Source organism: Orcinus orca, chromosome 1, assembly GCF_937001465.1.
Source record: "Orcinus orca chromosome 1, mOrcOrc1.1, whole genome shotgun sequence".
Classification (NCBI taxonomy): domain Eukaryota; kingdom Metazoa; phylum Chordata; class Mammalia; order Artiodactyla; family Delphinidae; genus Orcinus; species Orcinus orca.
This window is the reverse complement of record NC_064559.1, coordinates 185992988-186007704: the sequence shown is the minus strand read 5'-3', so window position 1 is coordinate 186007704 and position 14717 is coordinate 185992988. Positions and strand designations below refer to the sequence as shown.

The 14717-nt window shown below is 51.1% G+C and overlaps 1 protein-coding gene across 3 annotated transcripts in view; it reads right to left on the bottom strand.

The window, feature by feature from the left end:
• CSMD2 (CUB and Sushi multiple domains 2) overlaps nucleotides 1–14717 on the bottom strand; it is a 672138-nt gene that overhangs the window by 325678 nt on the left and 331743 nt on the right. For 2 of the 3 annotated variants that reach the window (XM_049694749.1, XM_049694771.1), the window contains exons 7-9: nucleotides 11520–11597; nucleotides 6270–6357; nucleotides 5441–5565 (exon numbers count right to left, since the gene is read on the bottom strand). In XM_049694749.1, the coding sequence (XP_049550706.1) occupies nucleotides 5441–5565; nucleotides 6270–6357; nucleotides 11520–11597 (291 nt within the window). The remainder of the gene's footprint in view (nucleotides 1–5440; nucleotides 5566–6269; nucleotides 6358–11519; nucleotides 11598–14717) is intronic. The other variant, XM_049694802.1, reaches the window with a different exon arrangement.

The following is a 14717-nucleotide window of genomic DNA, read 5'->3' as shown; positions in this document are numbered from 1 at the left end:
GAAAGTCCATCTGTGAGACTTAAACTCCATCACCCCGCTCCTTTCCCCGCTGCCTACGCATCCAGCAGAGTGACTTTGGTCTCCATGCACCACCTGCTGTCCTAAACCCTAGGTCTCTCCAGACCCCTGGCTCCCTCATTTCTCGCCATCTCTCCATCCCCTCCTGACCCTTCTTCTCTCACTACCTAGTCTGGACCTCAAGACCCTCACCAGCAGCTCCTGTGACACTCTCCTATCTGCCTTTGATTAACCATCTCTATTCCTAATCCTGGGTGCCCGGGGGCTGCCAGGAGAACCATGGCATCACCACAGACTTGTGCTTTGCCATTGTAATGGAAGCTTTGGCCCAAGTCAGTCCTCTCTCTTGTCTTTGCTCCATTTCCTTGACAGTTCCTTACAGGGGCAATTTCAAACATCCACCCCTTAGTTGAGCCACTTAACCCCAGGGGCTGCTCTCCACTCTTTGTTGTACTCGACCTCTCTAAAGTGTCTGACCCTGCTGACCCGTCTCTCTCTGTGAAACTCACATTCACTGGCTTCCATGATGCCTCTGGCTCTTCTCCTACCTCTGCGACTGATCCAGCTTATCCATTAACTCCCTAAAAGTAGTTGTTTAAATCTGGGCAAAGAACATATAATACATTGCACAGTTCCTGCCAATTTTCTGTGAGTTCACAATTAGATCAAAATAAATGTTACCAAAAAGTGGGGGCAAGGGGGAGGAGAGGCTGTTCTATGAGGTTCCATCTAGTGTATTTACTCCAAATTGGTGTCCAGGTGCAATTTTCAAGTAGAAGTAGGACAGAGCCTTTGGACTGCGGTGGAATCCCAGTTCAAAAGATTAGCTTTGGGCCTTTGGGCAAGTTGGCGGACCACTCCAAGCTTTAGCTAAACGTAAAACATGGATGTTGTCTCTTTCCTTGTAAAGAAATTATAAAAAATGTTACTGTACTGCTTTATACAAGTATAAATAGCTTAATAAATGGGAGTTTTATCATTAGTACATACGTGTAGGTAAGGGGCTCAGGGAGCAATGGGGCATGTATTCTAGTGAAGTCAGTACATCACCCAGGGGAGAATAACTACAGAGGAGAGGAGAGGAAGGCAGGGGTAGCATGGGGGAGGGATGGGGGGAGGGGTGAGGGGGTGGAGAAAAGAGGAGGGGAGGGAGATGAAGACAGAACTCTGAACAACATTAGTGTTTAAGGGGGAGGCCCAGGGAGCTGACCCAGGACGGAAAACAGCCACCTGTAATTTTCACGGCATTAAATTAAATTTTTTGTGCAATATTTCCCACATTTCACTCCCACCTTAGGAGAATGAGCGAGAAGATTCAGAGCATTTCAGTAACTTGCCCTGTGCCATATGGTATGTTACTAGTAAGGTTGGAACTGGAACTTAGGTCTCTGGGTCCTGAGTCTGGTGTTCTATTTACCACAAAAGCTCTTATTCTAGGAAGAAAAATAATGTACGACTTTCTGTTGATGATCTGCTCTGTGACTCAGTAACTGTACTTCATCTGGGGCTGGTACTCCATCCCTATCCTCTGTCAACACCAATTTGTGGTCACAGGAAACCAGATCTCCTGGCTGTCAATTTGGTCCTCTTCACTCCATCAGTGGTTTACAAACCGTGTTCCCCAGAACCTCAGGGCTTCCCTGGAGGTGGCTTCGCGGCTGCTGGAAGTGGTGAGAAGGGGGTAACTCCAAATCCCCCGCCCCTACTTCACTGAGAGAAGCTCCACGGCATCTATTTTATTTATGGGGCCTCTGCAAACGCTTTTTAAAAAATATTGGGCTCCCTATGTGAACTAAGTTTGACAAGCCCTATATTATACTGCCTGTATCTGGGCCTGAATAGAATTAGTTTATCAGGATAACAATGTTTCATGTTGTCCTCAATTCCAAAATCAAAATTTTCTAGTAGTTAAATGAGAAGCTTGTTTCTTCTGGTGGGAAGGGAAGAAAGAAAAGGCCTGTGAATATCTCATTTCAAATTCCAAAATGAGGGCACGTCCCCCAATTGTTCATTCACTTCAATCACTGATTCACTCAGGTTGTCCTCAAACATTTGTTGAAAACCTATCATTTGCCGGGTCCCATGTTTTGGTAGAATTAATTGTGTGGAAAATGAATGTTTAAAATCAAATCATATTTTAAATTGCATTAGAGGAAAAATAATACCACTGTGTGTGGCGGTGAATCCTTCTCAGACTGTGATCTTTTGGTAACCTGCTTGTTAGGGGAGCTATCGTGGAATTCAAAGAGTTTTGTCCCTTTCTATTTTTAAAGTGGGTTTCATTTAAACTCTCTGTTAAAAAATCACAATTAGAATAGTAATTCTGACTAATTAAAAATAAGAGATTTTAAAAGGAAAACTTTCAAAACTGCCAAAATTAAAGAACCCCCCCCCCCCTTGAATTTAATATCTAACTCAGCCCTTGGCCTTCAGGGAAGTGCAGGACATATCATCCAAGTCCAAACCCAGCAACCTTTGCTTTTCTCTTCCTCCCTCACAATGACCTTGGGAGACGGAAAAAGAGGGAGAGAGTGGCAGGAAGGTGAACCTGCCCTAGAGCCCCCTCTCAACCACACTTTCTATGAAATGGCTTGTTTCAATTTGGCAATCACTAGGCACTGGAGGTTTTGTTTTCCCAGTTCACAAATGAGGGCCCTGTGGCTGAAAAAGAGGAAGGAAGCCGCCCAGGGCCAGCAAGCCAGCAGGAGGTAGAGTTGGTCTCTAGATCAAAGTCTGTGGGCCTCCCAAGGTGTGTGATTGCAACAGGACTGGACAGGACAGTGAGGAAACGGGCTTCTAAAAGATCTGGGGCCACTAGAGGCTGAGGGTGCGCTCTGAGGCGCGGGGAAGCTATATCCTGATAGGCCTTAGTTGTTTAGTTTAACCTAAACACGCTGCACACGAGCCTCACAGATACACTGGGGTCACTTCTAAGTGAGGCCTTTCATATCCACTGTCTCCTCTAGTTCTCGCAGTAATGTCATAAAGCAATGCTCTATAATCACTGCCTTTTATCAAAGGAAAAGAGATTCACAGAGGTGAAAAGACACCCGGCTAAAAAGTGGTAATGGTTGGATTTGTACTCAATTCTGTCTGGCTATGTTTTCCGTGATTTCCCCTCCACTTCCCAGGGGCAGAGGATGGGATGAAAATGGATGTGAAAAAGCTCGGCCCGATGCTTAGTCAATAGTGTGGCAGAGAATGCAGAGTCCAGTGGGTCAAAGTCATTGGAGGGACATGGCTGGGGCACACAACATGTCTGGAGAAAAAGACGAGCACATCACTTGACTGTGAACTTTCTTCTGAAACACCAGCTCTTCCCCACCCTGGGCTTATTCATGTAAACAACCACCATTACTAAGAGAACAACCTGCCTCCAATGAAAAGGTCTTGCGGAGAGATCAGATCCCACCACCTCCTGAAGGCATCCTTGTTCTGGCTCCTCAAAAGGAATTTTGAAATGACAGACAGGCAAAGGGAGCCTTGCTCCTCAGACTTGATAATTCTGTGCCTGTCTACTCAGCTGGTGCCTTGGTTCCCCAGAAATGGAATGTTGCATTATTCAATTATTCACTTATTAAATCATTCATCCAACACATGCTACTGAGCACCTACTATGTGTCTGGCCCTATTCAAGGCAGTGAGCGAAACAGACGTCCTTGCCCTGTAGAGCTTATATTCTAGCACAAGGATGTTTGCTTTCTTGTCCAGCACGTCCCAATTCATAAAGTGTTTCCATATCTACAACTCCATTTGACCCTCACATTAACACAAGATGGGCAGGGTAGGAGCCATGACCTACATTTACCAGTAAGAAAATAAGCCCAGGGAAGATAGGGGCTTTGCCAAATTACCCATGGCCAGCTGGTGGCAAAGCTGAGAGTAATACCCAAGAATTCTTCTTTCATTTGATTTTTTTTTTTTTTTTTTTTGCGGTACGCAGGCCTCTCACTGTTGTGGCCTCTCCCGTTGCGGAGCACAGGCTCCGGATGCGCAGGCTCAGCGGCCATGGCTCACGGGCCCAGCCGCTCCACGGCATGTGGGATCTTCCCGGACCGGGACACGAACCCACGCCCCCTGCATCGGCAGGCGGACTCTCAACCACTGCACCACCAGGGAAGCCCTTTTGTTTGGTTTTTTAGACAAATATTAGTTAAGTGGAATCTTTGAAATAATATAACTAAAATCAGTGGGGATGCAAAGCACATTATTAATTGTGGATCGTGGCCACCTCAAAGTTGAGTGAGGATGAATTAATCTAAGGCTTATTTCAGAGAGATTTTCATGACCCTCTTCCAGAGCGCTTATCAACACAGTAAAAAAAGGGAGTGGGTCTCAGCTCCCACTTGCCCCTTCCTCAGTGCAGCAGTGATCTAAGTTATTCACCCTGGACGCATCTTACTCTGCATGAATTTCATCTTGATGCATGTGCCTGGAGAGAGACAAAGAATCTCCTTCTTAAACTGGAAGGATCTGGAACGTAACTTTAGTGGGCGGCACACTTTCTCTTCCAAAGGGTCACTCAAAAGGGCAACTGCTGTCTTTGTTTACAAACTCTAGAGTGATTCCTTACTTTTGTACCAAGAACTCTTGAGTCCCGGTCATGTGTGCAAACAATGGAAAAAGAGAGATGAATGCAGTGTAGGACATGAAAAGCTGTCTAGTGGTGCCCTGCGAGATGAGGACAGGGGCTTCTCTACCATAGAAGCAGCTGCTGTCCTGTCCCAAAGAAGAAATACACGCAGGTCTCATATTTTAAGATTATTTGGGGGATGGGGACTTGGCCAGCCCAGCCTTGGTTCTTGTGAAACCTGGGATGGCAGGGCCCCCAAGAATAAGACGTCCAGGTGTAAGGTTAGAGGAATCCCACAGAGAGGCCTTTTGAGGTCATGGTCCCTGTTACTCCTGCATAGCTCAGAGCATTCTTTCAGAAGTGACAGGTCTGTTTATTGCTGAGTATGTGGAAAGACACAAGGGCATTGAGATGGAGGGTTTGGGATGTCTGTGTGCTATAATGGAAGGATTCAAGGTGACATGATACAAAGTGACTTCCCTTCCCACCCTTCCCATCTAGGTGCAGCTGTAATATCTTGGTGCAGTGGGCCAGAAACCTGCTCACGTGTGACTCCCTGACTAGACTGTCAGGTGCAGGCAGGGCAGGGACCGTGCCTCTCTTCCCCATCTCTGTTACCTGTTATCTCTGCTATCTCCTGCTCCTCTATAGGCCTGGATACAGAGGAGGTGCTAAATAAATGTGTTGGGTTCATTAGTAAATGGATGCAGAATCTGAGGTGTGGGGAGCAGCGAGAATGAGGTGAGCCAGTCTGGATGAGAGCCTGGACTCAGGCATCAGAAGCTGGGCTCCGTCCTCCATGCCCAGCCCAGCTTGCTGGCCAGCCTCCCTTTCCAGGGGCACCCTCACCTCGGCAGACCGGCCTGTGGTCACTCCAGGCTGCAAACATGTCGCTGACTTTCATACAGGTGATCCGCTTGGACCCTTGCAGGTCATAGCCCTCATTGCAGGTGAACTGGACGCTGGATCCTAACCTGGGAGACAAGGCGTATCTGTGAGCTCCACCCCTGGGCCTGCCAGGTCCCCCCGAGTCCTTCCTAGGTCCACAAAGAAGCACCATGCTGAACTTTATTTCTCCTCTGGCCCTTAATCTCCGCTCCACCGTTTATCACTTAAAACCTCCATTGGAAGGAACACCTGCTCTTCATCTTCTTTTTTGGACCGTTTAATGGTTTTAGGATTGAGTTAAAAGGTGACTTTGTGTGCGAAACAGCAATCCTCTGAGATAAGTATTAGGACAATTGGGACAGCTAAGAGTGGGTGGATGATACCCATAAACTTGCATGAACGTGGAGGAATATGAGAAGATGCCTCGATTAGAAAAGTGAGAAACTTTACAAAATGCACTGTCTCGGGGCCCTAGGGTGTCCTAGACTATCGGAGGGGTGAGCTGCCTGCTGGCACGTCATTCCTGATGATGGCAGCCCTTTGTACCCTGGGTATAGGTCTGCTGGGTGACACTGGCAGTCTACAGCCCTCCCTTCCCCCTTAAGGTGTGGGTACTAGTCCCAGGACTGGACCAAGAGAGAATGTCAAAGGCCAAAGCTCTTCTCCAGGAAGCGATTCGGTGCCCACACGGTCCTCTCCACTCTACCTCCAGGAAGGCCAGTCCCTGTCTTCCCCCCAACCAGGCCATCGCACCCTTCTTGTGATAAGAACATTCCCGAACAGGTCTTACCTGAAGTCTGAGCCTAGTCTCTTGCCCCTTTCAGGTATGCCAGGGTCGGGACACATATTATGCCCTTGGGACACACCAACCTGAGTTACTACAAGGCAAAAAACAGCACAGACAGAGATGGATAATCACAGGAAGAAACCAGTCGGGGCAGTGTCGCAGGGTGGGAGGTGGACGCAGAGACAGAAAGAGGCCCTGCTCTGCTGGGGCCTGTGGGGTTGCTGGGGTCTACTGGGCTCGGGTTTCCCGAGTGTGCAGAGGGGGAGCTGCTTTTGACAAATTCCTTTGGGAGCAAAGTCCAAGTGAAATTCATCAAGAGCGTGTGGGCTCAGAGGCACCCCAAACCAACAGCCATCCCGTTCGTTCCCTTATCCCGCACCAGCGGCCAGAGGTGGACAGTCCACAGCCCCCGGTGACCTCCCCACCCTTCCAATCTGCTGATGGCGGCTCTAGATGAGATGAGCCCCCCAACCTCAGCCCCCAATGGAGACATAACTCAAAGAAAGTTAAATAAAAGGTGGATGTGTGGTCAGAAACGGTAAAGAATGTAAGAGAAAGCTGCAGTCTGAAGTTCAAAGCAGGGACTTGAGCTCAAACACGGATATTTCTGCTGAGAAACCTCTTCCCACCGGACAGTTCTCAACGCAGAGTAAGCGGTAACCAGAGCATCCCCCGCCCATGCCGCTGGCCGAGGGCACCGAGGTAGCACCTGCGGTAGTTCTGGCAGGTGCTGTGATGCCCTCACGTTCGCCAACACCAGAGTCCTGTTTTTAAAAGCCACGTGCACAGTCCTCTAGGTTAAAGGAGAAGCTTGGTCAAAGGGCGGCGGATACACACACAGTCAGTTTTCTCCCGTCTCCAGTGGAGAAGGTGGAAACCCTTCGGCCCCTGCAGTTCATTGTTCTTGAGATGCTGTGAGGCTAGAACTCCCTTGCACCTCTGGAGTCCTGGCCTTGGCAACGACCAGGAGCCAGAGTTCCACTCAAGCCCTCACCAACCCCACAGTCCCAACAACCACCTCTAGACGAGGGATGACGGGGAGTCTGGAGCAATGTTCCCTGAGTTGGCCCATTTCCCTCTCACCCAGTCAATGTCCCACAGTATGAGCAACGTGCTCCATCACTCACCCACTCATTCCTGCACATGATACACAACAGGCATTAATTGAACACCTACTGTATACAAGACCCTATTTGGATACAGTGGGAAATGCCAATGTCAGGTATAAGATATGACCACTCCACTGTCCTCAAGGAGTTACATGAACTATGGAAAGAAACTACAGAACCACAACGGGGAGGTGATGAAAGATACAGCTACAGGGAGGTTCAGAGAGAGGACCCATCTCATATTGCTGAAAGAAGCGTGGAAGGCTGCCTGGAGGAGGCAGCATTTGACATGGATCTACTGAGATAGTGGGATTTAGATACATGATAACAGAGAAATGGCATTTCAGGCAGACAGAAGGGCCCGGGGAGCAAGGTGGAGACACGGAAACCGAACTGTAAGTTGTTCGGTGTGCCAGAACAGGAGGGAGGGTATGAGTGACATGGAGGAGTGAAGGTGAAGTGTCAGAGGTCAGACTTTGAAGGGTCTCAAGTCTGATCCTAAAGATGATGGGAAGAGTCCTGAGTGGGGAAGGGCACTGTAAGATCTGGATTGCTCAGAGGGAGGCCAGTTACTGTGAAATGAGTTAGAAAGTTTTGTGTTCATTCAGGAAGAGGACAACAAGAGCCTGGTAGTGGGGACAGACATGAAGTGACGGGAATGGACGTGGCAAAGAAAGAGTCATCAGGGCTTGTGGAAGAGCAGGGCATGGGAAGAGGGGGCAGGGGACTTCCCGGCCCAGGGACCCGTGAGGATGCAGTGAGTTGATGGAAGTGCAGCAGTGGGGAATCCCATTTTTGACTCAGTTAGTCTCATTTCAGACCTGAGTTTGAAGCTCATTCCTACTGTTAGAAACCTGTCCAAATCTCGAGGGAGCCCCGGGTGTGGCTGGCCAAGGGAACCTGGGCATTTGGACAGACTGAGCACTCAAGCCAGAGACCGGTTACCCTCTTGGTTGTGTGGTGACGAGTACAAGGCCTCTTGGGCAGCCTCCTTTTCTCCAACATTCCACAGTGCCAGGCTCAAGCCAGTCGCTCCCACTGGACGCTCGTCCCCTACTCCCATCCCCTTCCTTGCCAAACCTCTATTTCTGAAACTTTCACATCCTCAACTAAGCTACGTCAACATTCCCCCAGTCCAGGACCCTTCAGGCTCGGCTAATAAGACAGAAGCACCATCTCCAAAAGCAGAGCAAGCCCCTGCCTCCTGGGGCCTCGGTGTTTTGCGAGCAGCGGGGAGGAAAGAGAAAACTGGGGCTTCCAGGATCCCCAGGGGCAGGAGGGAGAGAGGACCCCTGAGCTGTACCTGCGGGTCCATCTGGTGGCAAGCCAGCCTCACCGTGATCCATCCCTACTGAGGGTTTCTGAGCTAAGCGCCCACCTTCTTTAGGCCCTGCCTACTCAACCCTGTGCACCGACCACCCCCATCCAAAGGCCCTGCTGACCACCACATGGGAACCACACACCACCTTGCAGCGTGTTAAGAATGCACAGCGGATTCTTGCCTCCTTCTCTCGCCCTCTCGTTCAGAGCTGACACTGCTCAGCGTAGCACAGAGGAAGGCTGACCAATGAGGATGTGGCTGGACGGGAGGGCTGAGGCCGTGGCGAAGCCCACCCACCGAACCGCAGCCCCTGACGTGTATGGCAAACCTTGCTGCGTCCCCTTTAATCAGCCAGCTCGAAATGAGGCCCAGGCGCCATCCAGGAAGTTGCAAGCCCAGCGGTGAGCAGCTCATACCCCCCCAGTGCCCTCTCTTCCCGGGAGGACCGAACAGGTGACGGCATCCCCGAATGAGCCTTCAAGGCTCCCCGGAAACAAGCAAACTCAAATCCCAGTGAACCGTTTACTGTCGGAGTTACGGAGGCAAAAGGCTTTTCCCCTTTCTTTCCCGAGTTCCAGCCTCCCCTGCCTGTTCAAGACCAGCCGCTTGTGCTCGTAGCATGAATTTGCTCTTGGCTGCAGAGGGAAGAGACTGGAAGGTGATCCTTGCCCCGGTCCCCATGGTGAGGAAGAAGCCGCCACACACTCAGAAAGACAATGCCTTCTACCCAAAGCGAAGGGAGCCACAGACACATGGGTGGTCAGAGCCAATGGCCGGGGGCCGATGGTGCCCACAGACTGGTAAAGGCAGCAAGTAGGATCCAGGAGATGTAAGTGTGGCCCACTGCTCCCCTGAAGTTCAGGACATCTGGCCACAGGGAATCTGGGCAGAACACAATGGGCCAGACCCCTGCAGACATTCGGTGGCCTGCCCCCGAGGCAGCTTGAGTCACACACCCATTCCTCCCTGAAGGAATCTCAGAAAGGAGACCAGTACCTTGTTGTAGAGAAATGTATATTTTTTCAAAGAGGTTTTGAATTTTTTTTATTAAAATAGGGTTTCTTCATCTTTCTGAGGGAGTTTTTGGTACCTCTGAGAACTAATGAAAACCATAGACCCTTCCCTTCCACCCCAAAATGCACCCACAACATCACATGTGATTTTCTAGCGAGTTCAAGGACCTCCTGAAGTCCTAGGTCAAGAAGGCCCATCTCAGATCCAAAGGAGAAAGGGAGGATAAGGTTTTGCATCCCCATTCTACAGATGGGGAAACCGAGGTGTTAGGGCCTGGGGTAACACAGTTACCTAAGGACACAGCTGGGAAAGAAACGTGCTCTCCCAAGTCAGAGCAGTTTCCTTAACGTTTGCCTGTGGCCCCAGGGCAAGCTCTGAAGTTGAATCGTGCCTGCCTCGGCGCCTCTGGTTTCCTGCGGCTGCAGAAAGAAAGAGCCTGGGAGGGCCCGGGCCATGTCTTGAGCCTTCCCTGCAGACTCCTGACCTAACCCTCTGCTCCTTCCTTTGGCTCCCTAGTCAAGCACAGAAGCAGGGCCTTCTGGCTGCCCTCTGCCATCCAGGCCACTTGTGGCAGGGTGACCAGACAATGGTCCCCAGAGGCAAGGAGTGGTACCTGTCTCCAATTGGAGGACTTGAAAGACCAGAGAAAACCCACAGCCAGGCTCAGTTTCGTCACGGCCTCGGGACCAAACTGCCTCTCCCCGCGCTGCTCCCTGCCACCCAGGCACGGAGCTGTGGACCCACCCATGGCCTCTCTCCAGCAATTACTTCCAGCACCTCAGCAGAAGGGAGCACATGGAGGTGAAAGAGGAAAGGAGAGGGTCAGCAGGGAGCAGAGACAGAGAGAAAAAGAGGGGGAAGCAGATAGGGTGAGGGAGGAGGAAGGAGAGGAAAGTGGAAAGAGGGAGGACGAGTGGAAGGAGACAGAGAAGGGCGTGAGAAGCAGAGGGCAAAGGGAGGCAGAAGGTAGACCAGAAGGCCAGGTGTTTGGGGGACCAAGGGAGGCTCCCTGCCGCCACCTCCAGAATGAAAACGGAGTGTTTCTTGGAAAAATCTGCTCTGCTTTCAAGTCCAGCCTCCTGGAGTGGCCCAGAACCTTTGGGAAATCCTTCCTATGCTCTAGCTCAAAAGCCCCTTAGCACAGGCTCTGATCAGGTGCTTCTGGAGTGACATTCCAGACAACTGCCCAGCATTGGACATTCTCCTTTTGATCTTTCAAACATCAATGGCAGGAACACGTTTCCATGGACAGAATCTGCCCCATGTCCAAGCAGGGAGCCCCCGGCACTCCGCCATCAGCTCAAGAAGAAGGACCACCCCCCGCTTCTAGTCCACGTTTTGCCCAGCCAGCTCCATGGACCCTGGTGGAAGGTTCTAGGCATTCCCCTCTCTCCCCTTCCCCCAATCTTGCCTTGGGAGTTGGAATCAGGGACTTGAAGCCTCCAAAATCCCAGCTGGAGTTTACTGACTCCTAGACGAGCCAGAAAAAGGATTGTCTTAGCAGGTGGAAGTGATTCAAAAGGAAAAATAAAGAAAGAAATGTAGCAGTAATGACTCCCTGGACTGCAGTTAGAATGGGAAGTGAGGGAGAAAGAAGAGGCAGGAGGGGAATGGGAGGAGGAACACGAGAAGACAGAGGGCAGGCCCCGGGGCTGCTCACTGGGCACCAGGTTAGTGTGTGCGTGCGCAGACCCGGGCGGAGGGAAGCCGGGCTGAAGGGACATCAGCACAGCATCATCTGGCTTCCCCGCGGTCACAGCGCCAGCGGTTCTGGCCTCGAGCGAGAGGCCTGGCGGGGTGGACACTTACACACAGACGTCTTCTGGCTGTTATCTTTGCTGGGCATCAGCTTCACGCCTCGAGACTTCAACTCAATTTGCTTCTTGACTAGAGAAGAGGTGAAAGGAAAATCAGGCTTAGTTGTCATATGGGACTGGGGATGGGTCCCTCTAGAATGATCCCTCTCTTAGCTTGGGACATTCCGTGGTGAGTCAAAGCCAGAAGCCCCTCTGGGCAGGGATATACTAAGGGTAGCGCTCAAGTGCAACAGGGTCTCAAACATGGAGAAAGAGCTGCTATCAAGGCTGGCTCTCTGGGGTGATCTCCCTGCAAACTGGTAGTGAGTGTCCACATGCGAGGCCCCGCGGCCCACCCTCTGCAGCTCTGCTCTCCTCCCGATCCAGTTCTGGCCAATTTCTGGACCAGCCCTGGCCAGGTGTGTCGCATTGCATTAGGGCCCCAAGTTGTCACCCTCGCTGTAACCACAGCTGTTGCAATGAAATGTGACTGTAGTCCTTCCGGTTAAAGAGGTGGAGTATATTTCCTCACCCCTTGACTTTGGGTTTGGTCACCATGGAGGCCTTGACATGTCCAAAGCCTTGAAAAGCGCCTGCCAGATTAGGCTTGCCCACTTGAATCTCTGCCATCTTTGGGAGAAGACATGGCTGGTCCTGGGAGGATGAGAACATGAGGAGCAGAGCCCACCATCCTAGCCGAGCCCAGCCCACACCAGCTGACCTCCTGTGAGCAGGGGCAGTCGAGTCCGGGAGGTCACTGGGGGATGGTCTGATGGATTGAACTGGGTTTTGATCCCAACACTAAGTCCAGTCCATAGCTCATCAGGACTTGGCCAAATACCATACAAAGGGCCCCAGAGCCAGAACTCCACAATTCCAAAGGCTATTCCTCTGAATCCATCAACCTCCTTTGGGTCTGAGTACCCCTGTGCTCCAAAGCATTCTGCTGGTTGCCAAGGGCTTCATCCTGTCCCTGGTTATATGGCTTGGTTTATCTGTCCAACCCCAGAACCCCCTGCCGGGTGGCTCAGCCCCACTCTTACTGGAACCAGCAGCGGTAACAACTGTGACCAGCACTTCCTACGTGCCAAGCCCCGGGCTGAGGGCCTTACACGTTCTTTACTTAAATCAGCATCACTGACCCCTTCCTTTCTCTCACACCCACACATGATCTATCAGTAAACCCTCCCAAGTTTATCCCCAATGCAGTTTCTACATCTGTATCTCTGGTCCAAATCTCCAAGACTTCTCCCTTTGTTGCCATGGCCTTCCATCTTCCACACTTGCCCCCATCTAATCTGTTCTCAACACGAGATCCAGAAGGATCTTGTTAAAACACAAGTCAGACCAAATTACATCTCTCCTCAAAACTCTTCAGGGGCAACCCAACTCTCCTATAGTAAAAGCCAAAGTCTTTAAAAGGGCCTGCCCGGACCAACTGGCCCTCTCTGTGATCTCTCTGACTCCATCTTCAACTCAGTCACTCTTCTCCAGCCACATGGGCCCCCCTCATATTCCAACAATACACCAGGCATGCCCACTTCAGCCTGCCAGTTCCCTAGAAGGCTCTTTCCCAGATATCTTCATTACTTGCTCCCTTTTCTCCTTGAAGCCTTTGTGAGAACACCACTTCCTACGGCAGGCCTTCTCTGACCACTCCACTTAAAACTATACCTCCAACCCCAGCTCTCCCTAACCCCTACCCACTTTATCCCTAACTCTCTCGTATGCATATAATTTTCTTAGTGATTTTTGTCATCCTACGTTGCAACGTAAGCTCCACGAAGACAGAAATTTTTGTCTGTTTTGTTCATTGCTCTGTCCTCAATGCCTAGAATAGTGCCTGGTTCATAGCGGGTCCTCAATACTCATTTCATTTGGTCCTTATATATGTTCAACAACCTTGACCGGTAGTTATTATACCTACTTGATCGATAAGAAAATTGGGGTTTACGATGGTTTAAGTGACTTATTGTAGGTCACACAGCCAGGAGGCAGCTGTGCTCTTGGTGGGACCTCAGAATCTTCTCTTGTGACCTGTCCCCAAAGTTATCCCAAGGGCATGGGTCAACCTTCTTCAGCATCTGTCCCCTCCCCAGCTCAGCCCCTGGAGACTCAGATATTCACTCTGCACTTGAGATAACATGTCAACCCCAGAACTAAAGCCCACAGAGATCAGATGTGCAAAGGGAACCAAGTCCGAGTATTCCCCCACCCCCTGTCCATCCCTGCTCTGCCTATATCAAAAAGCTCCCCAGGGCTTCCCTGGTGGCACAGTGGTTGAGAGTCCGCCTGCCGATGCGGGGGACGCGGGTTCGTGCCCCGGTCCGGGAAGATCCCACATGCCGCGGAGCGGCTGGGCCCGTGAGCCATGGCCGCTGAGCGTGCGCGTCCGGAGCCTGTGCTCCGCAACGGGAGAGGCCACAACAGTGAGAGGCCCACGTACCGCAAAAAAAAAAAAAAAAAAAAAAAAAAGCTCCCCGAAGGTTGGTCCCCCAGCAAGCTGCTGTCGAAGCTGAATGCCTGACAAAATTCAGTTACTTCCACGGAGTCCCCACTTCCCTCGTGCATCCAAATCCCTTTTATAAACGTGCATTACTCTCCATGTGTATCCAGCAGGAAAATTTCCAATGAACACTAACGTGGCCCCATTATCAAACAGAGGGTATTCACAGGGAAACATGCATTATTCAAGCCTAGCTAATAACGGTGAGGCGGGGGAAAAAGCGCCTCTGATTCAACATCCCTAAGAGAACAGGAATGGTCCCAGCACTGTGAGAACAATTCCAGCTCTTCTCCCGGGTGCCCCACCAATGGGCAGGGATCAGGAGAGGGGCCTCTAGGACCCAGTGCAGCCCATCTGAGGGCAGGTCTGGGAAGATGGCTCAGGGCATCCGGAGAAGGAGGTGAGTCAGAGTCTTCCCAAGCCCCTTGTTCAGGTTCTCGTGTCCACTGGGGGAGGGGGTGAGGAAGGGGGTCAGTGCCCCGTGGATGCCATTCCCAGGGGCAAACACTGCTTGGGTTTTCGTTGTAGCTGCTGAAGGGGGACCGGGAGATGCAGGTGGGTATGAGGGGGTGGTTAAGAGGAAGCCCTCTTCCTCTCTTCTCAAGCTTGCGTTGAGAAAGAGGCTCCTGCCCCTCCCCCATCTCCAGGCCCCAGAGGCAATCCTTCCAATCCTGTCTATTCGGTCCTCTCCACGAAGGACTGTCT